The sequence below is a fragment of the Caretta caretta genome, chromosome 9, assembly GCF_965140235.1.
Source record: "Caretta caretta isolate rCarCar2 chromosome 9, rCarCar1.hap1, whole genome shotgun sequence".
Lineage (NCBI taxonomy): Eukaryota > Metazoa > Chordata > Testudines > Cheloniidae > Caretta > Caretta caretta.
Window position 1 is genome coordinate 45,583,352 of NC_134214.1, and position 15,313 is coordinate 45,598,664.

Genomic DNA, 15,313 nt, shown 5'->3' on the forward strand with positions numbered 1-15,313 from the left:
ACAAGTGTGTGTGGGTATCTTGTACACTCCTAGTTAGCAAAAAGTACCAAATTTAGTGTTGTAAAGACCACATTTGGTTGCAAATATGTTTTTATGGTTGTACTAATCAAAAAATAAACCTTTTCTTAGGAAAATAATTGAAGTACAAATGCAAACATAATTTAAAAATCAATTATTTAAAAGTCTGCTGCTTGCTGATTTAAATCATGATGAAAATCATGCACCCTGGATGGGAAGCTGTAACATCAAGTAATGTAGGTAATATAATAACCAATGAAAATGATGGCAACTTTTTTCAAAGACTGTTTCTATAGCCGTTCAACTCTGCAATATTCTGTACAGCAACCGTTAAATTATTATTTTAAGTTATTTCAATAACCTTAAGTCTTACTAGTCACATGAACTTTGTTATAGTGAGGGCTGGCAATTTCCCAGGGAAAAAACTAGTTTAGGACAGGGTGCTGGTAAATACCAACTTAAACCTGGTTCAAAGAGAGAAAATTGCATCAGTATCCAGCAGGTTCAGCAAGTCTTCTCAAACTCCAGATACATCCATTCAGAACTGAGAAATAGGCTTGGTCTATCCCAGGGTTTGGCAACGTTTTAGAAGTGGTGTGCCAAGTCTTCATTTATTCACTTTAATTTAAGGTTTCGCGTGCCAATAATACATTTTAACATATTTTAGAAGGTCTCTCTCTCTAAGCCTATACATTATATAACTAAACTATTGTCGTATGTAAACAAGGTTTTCAAAATGTTTAAATTAAAATGCTGATCTTACGCCGCCGGCCCGCTCAGCCCATTGCCGGCCTGGGGTTCCATTCACCTAGGCCGGCAGCGGGCTGAGCGGGGCCTGCGGCCAGGAGCCTGGCTGGCAAGGGGCAGGCAGCCAGGAACCCAGACCGGCAGCGGGCTGAGCAGCTCAGCCTGCTGCTGCTCAGCCTGCTGTCGGTCTGGGGTTCCGTGGGCTGGCTCTTGCCAGCCCAGGTCCCGGCTGCCGGCCCTGCTCAGCCCGCTGCTGTTCTGGAGTCCCGGTCCTGTCCACATGGCAACCACCACTAAAAATCCTTAATCTTTTATTAAAGATACCAATTTTTTTGTTCCCTCTTCCTTTACCTGGAGAGTTTTAAAAGGAAAAACCCTTGCTTAGAGGGTAATCACTGTCCTTTTGGGTAAAAGAGAAGTTAGTGGAGATGGGTTGGAGCTGTTGCTGCTGCTGAAGTCTAATCCAGTTTCATCTCTGGTGGTATTTGGAATTCAGCTGTAACTGGTAGGGATGGTGGTGTCACCTGGATTCCGCTCTAGCCCAATCTGGTCAGGACATCCCTCTACATTAGTATGAAGGCCCAGGGTCCCAGGAGATGGTAGAGGTGGCCACCATGATGGTGAAACTCACTCCAGAAGGTTCAATCTGTGCTTCCCTATTTCCCCCCCACCCAAACAAAATCCTTTTTAAGGACCCAAACAAGGAAAGATATGTGGAATAGCCCTACCACTTTTTGTTTCGTCCACTAATTAAATCTAATATTTGACACACTAATTTTGGTTTATTAATTTTCAGTTCCACATTTTGTTTTCCAAGAGTGATCTTAAGAGTCCTTGAGTGATCATCAGAAGGCTTTTTTTGTTTAGACTAATTAAGTTTCTCATTTTTTCTCTATTAACATTTGCTTTTTATAGGTTATTGTGACATTTTACAAATTTACATACTTTTTACAATTGAGCTTGCAATTACAGTAAACCTGTAGGCCCAATTATTACAACAGTACCTCAGTGCAAGAAAGATATGTAAATTGAAAGAGATTCAGAGAAGAGCAACAAAATTAGGGTACTGGAAGAATTTAATTATGAGAATTTTATGCATAATTTGGCTAAGCAGAGACACAAATACCTATATTTGAAGGATGTGAACACAAATAATGGATTTAGTAAGACTGAACAGCATATAAATAAATAGGAAAAAACTAAAACAAGTTCCCGACAGTAACACTTATTAAATTGGAGAACAGTTTTGAATAGAAGTTATAAATTCTATCACTTTGAACATTTAAAAGCAGAATGGACAAAGCAACAAAAAAAATTATGTAGAGAGCAATTCCTGCCCTAAAAGGGCTGTACTTCTCATATCTATAGTTACGTAATAGTAGAATAATCACTTGAAATACTTCATGGCAGAAAAACATTTAAATATTTCTTCACATCACACACTTTCACTGAACTCTGGAAAGGCTTAACTAATGGTTTTATTTCAGAGTAGCAGCCATGTTAGTCTGTATCCGAAAAAGAAAAGGAGTACTTTTCTTTTTAATGGTCTTATGTTACTTCTGAACTCCTGGAGGCTTCAGAAGCCACGCCTACTCAAACTAAGCATTGGATTGTGAGAAAGGAGGAGGGCATGGGGATGAGAAGCAGAAAGAAAACCTCAGAACAGGAATGGAAAAAGAAAATAAGGGAAATGCACAGAACCCTATAATTTTGGCATCACTAAAATATTGTTTAAAAATCTTTGGCACTGGCACTGTGTCTCATTTTTTGTTTTGTATTTGTGGCACACGACTGCCAATGCCTAATAAAAAAGAACTATAGGATATAAAAGGAAATTGTCAGCCAACAATGGGGAAATAGTCGACCAAATTGTTTCCCTTCAGGCCACCAATTTTAAATTTAGTTACAACCCCTAAGGTAACTTTTTTCCAGACTAGTTTAAGGAACACAAAATACAACACAAAATCACTTAAATGCCCAATCTATTATTGATGTGATCGGTGCAATCTATACAAAGGCTGAAGGACCGATCGATCAAGGTAATCTATTCTTGAAGTATAAGCTTGGTGACTGAAAGTTATCAGAAGGTATGGAAACATTCATAAGTGAGTCACCTGAGTGTCTACGCTGACTGGGTTATAAACAACAACCCACAGACATCCCTTTGAAAGAAAACTTAGAGCAGAAATTCAGTTGTTTACCTGGATAACCAATTCCTTTGGCATTTGCATAGGGAACCCCAGAAGATCCAGGGCTATAAACAGGATTCATGATTTCAATAACTGAAAAGGAAACAAGAACATAATCAGATCAACTTAACCAAGCATATGGAGTCCCTAGAATTCTTGTAGGAGTTTAAATGCAATTGGTGGGAAGGAAAGTGCACATTTCTACCACCCATCCCAGCCATCAACATTTTAAACTGCAGCTAGAGAAACACACCTGTATAAAAGTTTCTAAGAATGTTTTTTCCCCCCTCAGTCCACTAAAGGAGTGGTTACTAATGAGCAAAGTATTTCCCCAATGGTTGAGTGTACTATTTTCAAACTGTGCCCATATCCCCTGCTAACCAAACAAGCATAAAACCACCTAACTGTCTCAAACTAGCATTCACTACCATTAAAAGACGGCTTCAGCTTCCCACTCGCCTTGCCTTCTCCATTTATGTGCACCCCCACCTCAATCTTGGCTTTCTTTCTCTACTGTAAGATTATGTTGGTGATATCCGAAGAGTTACATTCTGCTACTGCTTCTCTTGGCACTGTGGAGTAAGTGCTATGACATAAATGAATCTCTTTCGCATGGAATTCTAATCTCTCAAATTTAAGTTCCTGAAGCGTCAATAGCCTAAGAAATAAATAAAATAGCTGGAAAAAAGGTTCTACACTAAATGGCTCAGAATTAGTATGAAAACAGCACCACAATTCACATGTTCAAGTTTAGTCTACATCAGTACCAATCAAAAAAAAGTTATCTACTGGCTCTTCAGAAGTGATTTGGGGTTTCAGGCCAGTTGTTTTTGGATAAGTGCCCAAATCTCAAAAGTAGCCATAATTAGCAGAAAAGAAAAAGCTTAACAGGTACAGTTGCTAAACCATGCTCCCACTTCTAGAGCTGATATTGTAAGGTTGAGGTATTAGCAAGACAGAAAAATAAGAGACTTTCTTGCAATTTATAAGGGATTGCAGTCTCAAACTGTCAGTTTGGCACATTCTAAAAATAAAATTCTCTTTATTAGAGGTTTTTAGAAACAAGACTATGTGTTCAGTTAATTGTACTGCTTTTAATTTTTAAAAAATTGAGTTTCTCTAAGTTTGTCACATTATTCCAGTCCTCTGTTTTAAATATGTTTGCAGCTCCTCTTTTCAGTCCATTAGTGCCAATCCTTCACTTAAAATAATATCTGGTAGCAAAATGGGCATGCTACCAGAACTAGCCATTCCATTATCCTTGTGTCCCTCCCTCTCTCTGTTGCCTGACCTGTAAATGTTATATGAAGGGACACACTACTAGTTTAGGCCCAAAACTGTCACAAAACTTTGGGTATAGAAAGTTTATGAAGCTAAATAAAGAGCTTCAGTAACTAAAACATTACCTGCAGCATTGAAGACTCACTGTTATACTACTATAGGGGAGTTAAAGTTAAACTGGCCACTGTAGCGTCACTACCTAAGATGAATGAGTACAAGCAATCAAACAGTATAAATAACAACAACAACAACAAAAAGTCTGCCGGATTAAGATGAGTAAAGAGTATAGTTCATTAAAATACTGTTTCTAGAACACAGCATGATAAGCAAAGCAGCCCCTTGAACTTGTGCAAACAGAAATTCACTATGCTTTCCGCAAAAGCATCTACTGTATCAAGTTTAACAGAAAATCCAAAATACCATAGAAAACGGCACTATATGAACTCAACAATTTTATCTAATACCAATACAAACATTACTTTTTCTAAAAAGAGCAGGCAAACCTCCAGCAGAGAAAAATCAAAACATCACTCAGGATATTGGAAAAAGTCCATTTAAAAACTAAGTTAAACAACAGTAACCCACAATTTACATTGCCTATTAAGGAACATTACCTGCAGCTGCATTTACTACCTGCCAAACTATAAAGGAGCAATTTGACCTAATTCCCATTAGCAACAACATTTCTACAACACTTCCTGACTCACCCTCTATTCCACATACAAAGCTGTGGGATAGTTTACATACAATCACAGTAGGGTTTAAGGATTAATATTTCACTAGCCTGTGCCATTTTACTTTGTCTTTCTCACTCTTCTGTAAATCAATTAACTTTCATCCACTTACACATCAGCACATCTTTCCTGTTGTATGTTCTCTTCTCATCCCTGTACCTCTTTGCCTTCCTATTTCCATCTTTGTCCCCCTTTTAATGTTTTAAAACATTCTGCCTTTTTTGGCCTTAAAAAAAACCCCATGAGATCCCAGCTTTCCTTTAGTCCTGGTATTTCCAGATCATGGAGTGAATGCCCTGGGAGATGGCCACTCCTCTGTGTTCACACCTGCAGGGCTACCACAAATCTCTCCCTCTCTCTGGTGCCCTCAGCCCTGTGACTGTCTCTTTCAAAGTGCAGCCCTCCCCAATCTCTATAGTAACTGGGAGGCAACAGTGCTAAGTAGCATGGGAGACTTCTGGGGAAGGGAAGAAACAGTAAGAGTATTCAATGCAAGGGTGATGGAATAGTAAAAAAAAAAAAAAAAAACCCAAATAAACGGCATGGTCATAAATAAGCAAGAGAGCTGAAGAACATGCAACCTGGGAAAAGCTGAAAAACAAACCCAGAGAAGAGAATTCTATAGAAACTGGACAAAAACAGGTGAGAGAGCAACTCCAGCAGGGCATCACATCAACTGAAATGCAGAGTAAGGAGTCAGCACAAAGGGGACTCCAGACAAGTAAGGCCTTAAATTGCATCACACAGCCTCCTTGTGGGAAGTACAGAGCTGTTATTAATACTATGTCAAGTTCTTCCATTTCGGAGGCATCCATACTTGGAAAGTTTGTACACATGTATCTGAACCAATGTAGGCCCACCCATTTGTGCTAACAACAAAGGAAGCTGCAGTTGGACACAGCAGGTGTTTGTACAATTGTGGTGTTTAACCAGCAGCTTCCACCACTGGATGGAGCTATATCAGTATAGAAAAATGCTTACAGGTCTTCCAAGCATGGACTGAGCTTTAGACACAACTCAACTCAGTGAAAAATAATCCTTTCCACATCTTCAGTGAAGGACCCAACATGTTTGTGTGCTGGAAATCACACAGTCTCCTCCTGGGGGTTGCAACCCCCCGGCCTTTTCTATATTGCTAGCTTTTATTCAGTCATTTTATATGTAGCTAATTCTGAAGTATGCTTGGAAATGTTTAATAGGGAAAAATTTCTTTCCCCCCTTCCCTTTTTGCTCAAGTTTGCCAAATCTCACCTTTGGGCACAGACCAACATGCAGAAAACTCTGTTCCTCTTCTCCTCTCCCCAGCCCAACTAATGTTCCAGGAAGCTGAACACATGCAGACAGGCTGCTATAGCTGAAACTGTTTTGGTTAACCTGATTTAGGTGCTGGAAAATACCTCTACTACAGTTAGAGCTGAGAAAGTGTTTCTAGAATGGATCATAGGATTTAAGAATGTATTTCTAAGACTACTTCTACACAAAGATACATGAAAAAACAAAACTATAAGGCTTCTAAAAAGGTTAGTGGCTTTATTATATTTAACCACAGCTTAGTATTCAAAAATTCGGCTACACCTCAATTGCAGAACTAGAACAATCTGCTAAACGTTGCTTTGTACTCATTTCATTAGATGCTCCATATCACAGGAGTTGGGAAGAATCTCACTTAAACAGGCTGCTTCCCAAAGGCACAAGCGTACTAAAATCCACTATATTTTCATTCAACACCTGACCTGTAGAGTTCAAGGAAACATTAACATTCAGCTATTCTGGATCACTTTTAGAATCCACGTTGCAAATTCTAAGTTTCCACTTGTAATTTGTGTCTGTTGGTCTGTCGATATATTTCGGACTACAGTCAAACTTCCACCCTTGCCCAACTTTACATCAGGTGTTTTCAGATTTGCTCATTGATTTCACCTCTATGAAGCTTAACCAAGAAATGTAAAGCTTTAAATAATTCAATGAACTTCCAAAATCAGCAATACAATGTTTAAAGACCTTTTAATTTTACAAACCAGTTCCTTCATTCTCTACAAGCAAAGACTAGAATTCAGGATTCTTTTGCCCTGAAACAGCGGACATTGGCTAAAACCTTAACTACGTGGTGTTTTGCCAAGACTTCAGTCACTGAGGTCCATGCAATTGTGCAAACCCCTATGCATGCTGCAGTCATGATTTATTTTATCACTACTAGGGGGTTTGCACTGGTGGAAATTTCCAACATAGGCAAGGCCTAGGAGAGCACTTCCTGCACTGTTTTAGATGTTTAGGGATACTTTGCATTTATATAGCTCCATCCAAGGACCTCGAAACACTTCAGAAATATTAAGCCTCCACTTCCCCCCATGAGAAGTATTATCCCCATTTTTTTTAAAAAAAAACCCCAACCTTTAAAAAATTTAGAACCACTAAAAAAAATATGGAGGGAGAGGGATTAAGTGACTTCCCAAAATTGCACAGAAAATGTGTGACACAGGTGAGAACAGCACCCAGGTTGAATTGCAAAGCTGAAACACAAACTAACATTATCTAGTCTCTATTTGCACTCGTATCTGAGAACACAAAACATTATGATTATGCATCACAGGAAATTTTAAAATTACAGGAAGCCATTTACATGTACAGATTTACCCCATCAGTTATTAAAGCAAATTGTGGTATAAGCTGACAAGCAGTGCAAGAACCTGAGGATTAACAAACACCATTTGTAATTTATTTACATTATTATACCTTTCCAGCAGCGTAAATACGTAATGCAAAAGAGCTGGAGGATATTTTTCCTCAAGAAGAATGGCAATGAATCTCCCTATATAAGAAAAATGCTAATCTACTCAACTCAGTACTTCATGTAGAATTTCCATTAGCTACATTTGAAGCGAAGTCCTCTCAGACTAGTCCAGTGGTACACCGATCACACATAGAATCAGAGTTTAACAGGACTTTTTTTTTTTTGTGCCTCATGAGATAATTGATGAGATATGTTATATAATTTGTGAGAAAGTATGATTGGGTAATTGAGCCTCCAGTTCCTTGATAATCAGAGTCCTACAAAAAAACCTACCCCCTCTGCTGATTTTGGGCAGTTAACAGATTTTCAGGTGGAAGGGAAAAAATGAATACTTAAAGAATGAAACCCTTTCAATATATATGTATACTTAAGACAACATTTCTTCTTTTTGGTAAGTTATTAGCCTACAAGGGTGCTTTTCTAAAGTCAGTTTTCACTTGATTCTGCACACCTTTTAGAAATGAGAAGCAACTGTCATGAGATCCCCACAGAGATGGAACTAAAAAAGCATTTCTAATTCTTCCTGTCTTTCAACCTGGAAGTTGAAATACATAATTACTGCCACAAAAAGCACAGGTGGGGAAGCTGTGTGTTTTATGACACTTGCAATTAGAAGACTACAAAATTATATTAATTCAGACAAAATCTAGTCAAATTAGATCACAAACATCTTAAATTTATTGTAAAATAATACATATTAAAGTGCAGTTCTACTATTGATCTCTGAAGCAACAGCACTTTACTAAAGGGACAAATAATTTCTCAGATGGAATAATAAAAACATTTTTCAGCAGAAAATTGTGATGTGTGTTTCAAACACTGCAGGGGAATGTCTAATTAAAGCACAATTGGTATTAGATTTTTTTTAAAATCATGGCTGCACATTCAGCAACTGCAAGCAGATTCTTCAGCATGCACTGGAAATATTTGCTGTAACTATTATTTACATAATTTTGCTGACTCTGACCACCTGGTAGCATGCAAATCTCATTTTCATAAAGGTCCTGGCAGGACTGTCATTTAGCCTACATCAATAGAGGACTAACAATATGTTGCAGGAAAGCTTAAAACTTAACTTTTTCTCAGACTTTACCCGAGGGCAGTAACTTTCTCTGGGGGCAGGGAGAGAAAAACGAAGGGCCAAATTAAAAGTAGACTTGGCCTAAGAAAAGAACATGGCTGACAACCACTGGATGCCTTGCCTATCACTTGGCCACTACCATCCTCCAGGCCAAGCCATTTTTGACACCTGTTACAGAACGTGCCCAGGAGCCTCCTCGGACTGCGAATCGTGCTTGCTGCCTGCGATGGCTGCTGGAAGCGGCCTGTCCCTTTGCTAGCGCCCGAAGGGTTTTCAACCCCAGAGGAGGCAGCCTCTCCGGCCCGGGGCCTCCCCGCCTGAAGGGCAGAGCGCCCGGCCTCCCAGCCCTCGGCGGCGGGCGCTGGAGGAGTCCGGCCGCTGTCACCCCCGCCAGCAGGAGGGAGGGGAGTGCAGGGGCTGGCCGCAGACCGGGCGGGGGGCGGCGCACCCGGGGGCACGGAGGTAAATAAACCCCGGGCCGGAGGCGATTCCCCCTTCCCGGACATCGGATCCGCCGGGGCCCCCCAGGCTGTGCGGCTCGCGCCTCCCGCCCCACAGGCCGCAGGGGAGGCAGCGGCCCCGGCTCCGGCCCCCTTCTCCACCGGGGGCGGGAGGGGTCCGGAAGCCGGCGCCATCCGCACTCACCGGGCTGCGGCGCTTCGTGGTGGCGGCCCCGGCCCTGGCTCTGTCGCTCGGTGTCTGCTGCGGGCGGGGGAGTGGGCGGAGCCTCGCGGTCGGAGGGGGCGGGAGCTAGAGCGGCGGCTGGGGCCTGCGTCTCCTGCGGCTGTGTCCCGGCGGCGCCTTCCCGTCCCTCTCCGGAGAGCTGCGCAGCAAGCGAGCGGCCGCACGTCACTTCCGCACGGCGGGGAGGGGGTCGCGCCTGGCCCGGAAGCCTCCCAGGGAAGGAAAAGGAGGGTCACGTGCAAGGAAACGTCTGAGGCGCCCCTGCCACGTGACAGGGAGATTCCCTTGGTAAAATCATAGACATTGGAGCTGGAGGGGCTGTCACATTTGAACGGCAAAAAGCACCCCTCCCCCCCCCCCCCCCCGCCGACAGCCACTTGTAGTGTCTAGAGCGGTAACACAGATGTCAGGTCAATAACCTGGTTTTCTTATCTCGACCATCGTCCTCGGGATGATTTCCCCCGAACGGCATTGATTCGCTGTATTCACGACGGGTCTGAACGCGACCGCTTTGGCCCTTCACACGTAAAGGCAGCCCCTCGGGTCTGTGTCTTGGATTTGTATTTGCTGTTTCCAGCCATTTCTTATTTTTAACAGCGGCATCGTAGCATCTTTAGCTGGACGCAGAAGCCTTTAACATTCAATATCCCAGTGTATTGTGATAATAGTGAAAAGCTTTTAGACCTACATTAAAAAAGTGGAGGATTAAATTATTTTTTCCGGCAAGTGGCGAATCCACAAAAAGAACATGAGAAGGCCATACGGGATCAGACCAAAGGTTCATCCAGCCCAGTAACCTGTCTGCTGACAGCGGCCAATGCCAGGTGACCCAGAGGGAATGAACAGAACAGGCAATCGCCAAGTGATCCATTCCCTGTTTCACATTCCCAGCTTCTGGAAAACAGAGGCAAGGGACACCATCCCTGCCCATCCTGGCTAATAGCCATTGATGGACCTGTCCTCCATGAATTTATCTGGTTCTTTTTTAAACCCTGTTATAATCTTGGCCTTCACAACATCCTCTGGCAAGGAGTTCCACAGGTTGACTGTGTGTTGTGTGAAAAAATACTTACTTTTGTTTGTTTTAAACCTGCTGCCCATTAATTTCATTTGGTGGCCCCTAGTTCTTGTGTTATGAGAAGGAGTAAATTCCTTATTTACTTTCTCCACACCAGTTATGATTTTATAGACCTCTATCATATCTTCCCTTAGTCGTCTTTTTTCCAAGCTGAAAAGTCCCAGTCTTATTAATTTTTCCTCATATGGCAGCCGTTCCATACCCCTAATAATTTTTGTTGCCCTTTTCTGAACCTTTTCCAATTCAATATATCTTTTTTGAGATGGGGCGACCACATTGGCATGCAGTATTCAAGATGTGGGTATACCATGGATTTATATAGAGGCAATACGATATTTTCTGTCTTATTATCTATCCCTTTCTTAATGATACTCAACATTCTGTTAGCTTTTTTGACTGCCGCTGTACATTGAGTGGATGTTTTCAGAGAACTATCCACAATGACTCCAAGATCTCTTTCTTGAGTGTTAACAGCTAATTGAAACCCCATCGTTGTATATGTATAGTTGGGATTATGTTTTCTAATGTGCATTACTTTGCATGTATCAACATTGAATTTCATCTGCCATTTTGTTGCCCAGTCATGCAGTTTTGAGAGATCCTTTTGTAGCTCTTCACAGTCTACCTGGGACTTAACTATCTTGAGTAGTTTTGTATCATCTGCAAATGTTGCCACCTCGCTCTTTACCCCTTTTTCCGGATCATTTATGAATATGTTGAATAGGACTGGACCCAGTACACACCCCTGGGGGACACCACTATTTACCTCTCTCCATTCTGAAAACTGACCATTTATTCCTACCCTTTGGTTCCTATCTTTTAACCAGTTACCAATCCATGAGAGGACCTTCCCTCTTATCCCATGACTGCTTACTTTGCTTAAGAGCCTTTGGTGACGGACCTTATCAAAGACTTTTTGAAAATCTAAATACACTGTATCCACTGGATCCCCCTTGTCCACATGCTTGTTGATCCCCTCAAAGAATTCTAGTAGATTGGTGAGGCATGATTTCCCTTTAGAAAAACTATGTTGACTATTCCCCAACAAATTATGTTCATCTATGTGTCTGACAATTTGTTCTTTACTATAGTTTCAAAAACTGGCCAGGCTGCTCAAATGCTGGCCAGGTGGTAACCCTTACTGGACGGGGCCTGAAAAGGTCAGCTAGTCCAGCTCATGCACTGAGACAGGACCCCCACCCCCAGTCCATCCCTGATGGGGTTTGCCCACAGGGGTTCAGGAACAATTTTTATGGTGGGGGTGCTAATAATGGAAACCATCTATTTGGTGTTTGTTATTACTACTTCAAGCTAAGGGGTATGACAGCACCGCTAGTTCCAGCACCACTGTGTGTCCAACCTCTACTTCAAAATCTCCAGTGGTGGGGGCTCCGTGACCTCCCTTGGAAGCCTGGTCCAGTGCTTGAAACTATCCTTAGAGTTAGAGACTTTTCCCTAATATCTAACCTAAATCTCCCTCCCTGCAGATTAAACCTATTACTTCTTGTCCTAGGATGTGGAGAACAATTGAGCCCAGTCCTCTTTATAATAGTCCTTAACATATTGGAAAGCTGTTATCAGGTCACCCTCAGTCATTTTTTCTCAAGACTAAACAAGCCCTGTTTTTGTAACCTTACCTTATGGGTCAGGTTTGCTAAACTTTTTATCATTTTTGTTGCTCTCCTCTAGACTCTCTCCAATTTTTCCACCTCTTTCTGAAATTGCGGCTCTTAGAACTGGACACAGTACTCCAATTGGGGACCCCCCAGTGCCACGTAGAGTGTGATAATTATCTCCTGTGTCTTACATACATACAATATCAGGGTTGGAAGGGACCTCAGGAGGTCCTCTAGTCCAACCCCCTGCTCAAAGCAGGACCAATCCCCAATTTTTGCCCCAGATCCCCTAAATGACCCCCTCAAGGATTGAACTCACAACCCTGGCTTTAGCAGGCCAATGCTCAAACCACTGAGCTATCCCTCCCCATAAGATACTTCTGGTAATATACCCCAGAATCATATAAACCTCTTTTGCAGCTGCATCACACTGACAACTCCTGTTCAGTTTGTGGCCCACAAAACCCCCCAGATTCTTCACAGCAGTACCACCACCTAGCCAGAGTAATTGTTTATTTGATTTTTCCTTCCTAAGTGAAGTACTTTGCACTTGTCTTTACTGAATTTCATTTGTTGAATTCAGACCAATTTTCTGATTTGTCAAGGTCATTTTGAATTTTAAACTAGTCCTCCAAAGTGCTTTTAACCCTTCCCAGCTTGGAGTCATTTGCAAATTTTATAAGCATACTCTCTACTCTATTATCCAAGTCATTAATGAAAATATTGAATAGTACCAGATCCATGTCTGACCCTGCAGGACCCCACTACATATGCCCTCCCAATTAACAGCAAGCCATTGATAATTATTCCTTGAGTATGGTCTTTCAACCAGTTGAGCACCCATCTTATAGTAATTGTATCTAGACCACATTTCGCTAGTTTGCTTATGAGAATGTCATGCGGAACTGTATCAAAAGCCTTACTATCTAGGTATATCATGTCTACTGCTTCCTCCCAACCCACTGAGCCAGTGATCTGATCAAAAACGAACACTGAGTTAGTTTGGCGTGATTTCTTCTTGATAAATCCATGCTAACTATTCCCTTACAACCCTATTATCCTCCAGGTGCTTATAAACTGATTGTTTAATAATTTGCTCCAGCATCTTTCCAGGTATTGAAGTTAGGCTGATTGGTCTATAATTTCCCAGGTCCTCCTTGTTCCCCTTTTTAAAGACAGGTACTTTTTTGCCCTTCTCCAATTTTCTGGGACCTCTCCCGTCCTCCATACTTTCTCAAAGATAATTGCTAAGGGCTCCAAGACTGCTTCAGCTAGTTTCTAAAGTACCCTAGGACGAATTTCATCAAGCCTTGCTGACTTGAATACATCTAATTTATCTAAATATTCTTTAACCTGTTCTTTCCCTATTTTGACTTATTCCTTCCCCTTGGTTGTTAATATTAATTGTGTTGAGTATCTGGTCATCATTAACCTTTTTAGTGGAGACTGAAGCAAAATAGGCATTAAGTACCTCAACTTTGTTCATGCCATCAGTTATTAGCACTCCTTCCCTGCTAAGTAGAGAACCTATGCTTTCCTTTGTCTTTCTCTTGCTTCTAATGTATTTAAGGAACCTCTTCTTATTGCCCTTGATGTCCCTTGCCAGGTGTAACTCATTTTGTGCCTTAGCCTTTCTGATTTTATCCCTACATACTTGTGCTGTTATTTTGTACTTCTCCTTATCAATTTGGCCAAGTTTCCACTTCTTATAGGGTTCCTATTTGATTTTCAGGTCATTAAAGAGCTCCTCATGGAACTATATTGGCCTTTTACTATTCTCTCTATCTTTCCTTTGCATTAAATAAGTTTGCAGTTGCGCTTTTAATATGGCCTCCTTGAGGACTGCCACCTCTCTGAACTCCTTTTTCCCTTAGATTTTCTTCCCATTTTCTTCTACCAGTTCTCTGCGTTTGTTAAAGTCTGCTTTTTTGAAGTCCATTATCCTTATTCTGCAGCTCTCACTCCTTCCTCTCCTTAGAATCATGAAATCTATCATTTCATGATCACTGTCACCCAAATTGCCTTTCACCTTCAGATTCACTACCAATTCCTCTCTGTTGATGAAAATGGCTCTAAAATGGCTCTCCTCTCCCGCCCATTACTTCCTCCACTTTCTGGAACAAAAAGTTGTCCCTGATACATTCCAAGAACTTACTGAAAATTTTGTTTTGCTGTATTACTTTCCCAACAGATGTCTGGATAAAGTCCTCCATTACTACCTGGTCCTGTATTTTGGACGGCTGAGCTGGGAAGTGTGGCCTTCTCCCCGATTCCCTGCTGGGGGTGGTCTCCCTGAGGAGAGGGAGCCATGGAATAGCCCAGCATTGCTGCCCCCTGGCATGCTCCCTCACTCTCAGGGAGGGCAAGGGATGACCTCCCTGGTAGGGGGTCATGGGGAGGCGACCTTCTTGTCAGGGCGGGGACAGCCCCAGCCAAGGCACAGCCATCCTCTGTGGGCAGGGTTTGCTGAGGGGTCTCTGAGAACCAGGCCCTGATTCCATACAGAACCCCTACTTCACAGAATGAGGGGTTGCCTATTGGACACTCGAAAGGTGGGAAGTTTGCATGTGTCCTAACCATCCACCATCACTCATGACAGCGACCCCAGTTATATGGTCACATGCAGCTTCTCACATTGCACCACAGCATCTCACAGACTTTTCTGTCATGATCCTCCCATGAGCTCCACTGCTTGCCATCTGCATACTGCCCATGCTCAGCTCATGGCAGGATCACAGCCTTAGGAACACATGCTGCATCTTTTACATGAGACTACTCTGTGTACCATGCAGACAAAGTCTAGGACAGTTTGTACTTGCAACCTTAGCTCTGGATTCTCCTGAGTTTCAGCAATTTAACTGTGCAACTATAACAATGTAGGTCTGGAAGGGACTGGAGACAGCCATTCCCCCTGTGCTGAGGCAGGACCAAGTAAGCCTAGAATATTCCTGACAGGTGTTTGACCAACCTATTCTTAAAATCTCCAGTTACAGGGATTCCACAACTTCTTTTGGAAGCCTATTCCAGAGCTTAGCTATCCTTAAAGTTAGAAAGTTTTTCTAATATCTAACCTAAATCTCCCTTGCTGTTGATT

The 15,313-nt window shown here is 42.0% G+C and overlaps 1 protein-coding gene across 1 annotated transcript in view; it reads right to left on the reverse strand.

Moving 5' to 3' along the window:
• Window positions 1-9,696, reverse strand: part of FAM168B (family with sequence similarity 168 member B) — a 34,197-nt gene extending 24,501 nt beyond the window's left edge. Inside the window, exons 1-2 of the mRNA XM_048865083.2 lie at window positions 9,487-9,696; window positions 2,967-3,047 (exon numbers count right to left, since the gene is read on the reverse strand). Of these exons, the coding sequence (XP_048721040.1) occupies window positions 2,967-3,036 (70 nt within the window). The 5' untranslated portion in view covers window positions 3,037-3,047; window positions 9,487-9,696. The remainder of the gene's footprint in view (window positions 1-2,966; window positions 3,048-9,486) is intronic.
• Between the last annotated feature and the right edge of the window lie 5,617 nt (window positions 9,697-15,313).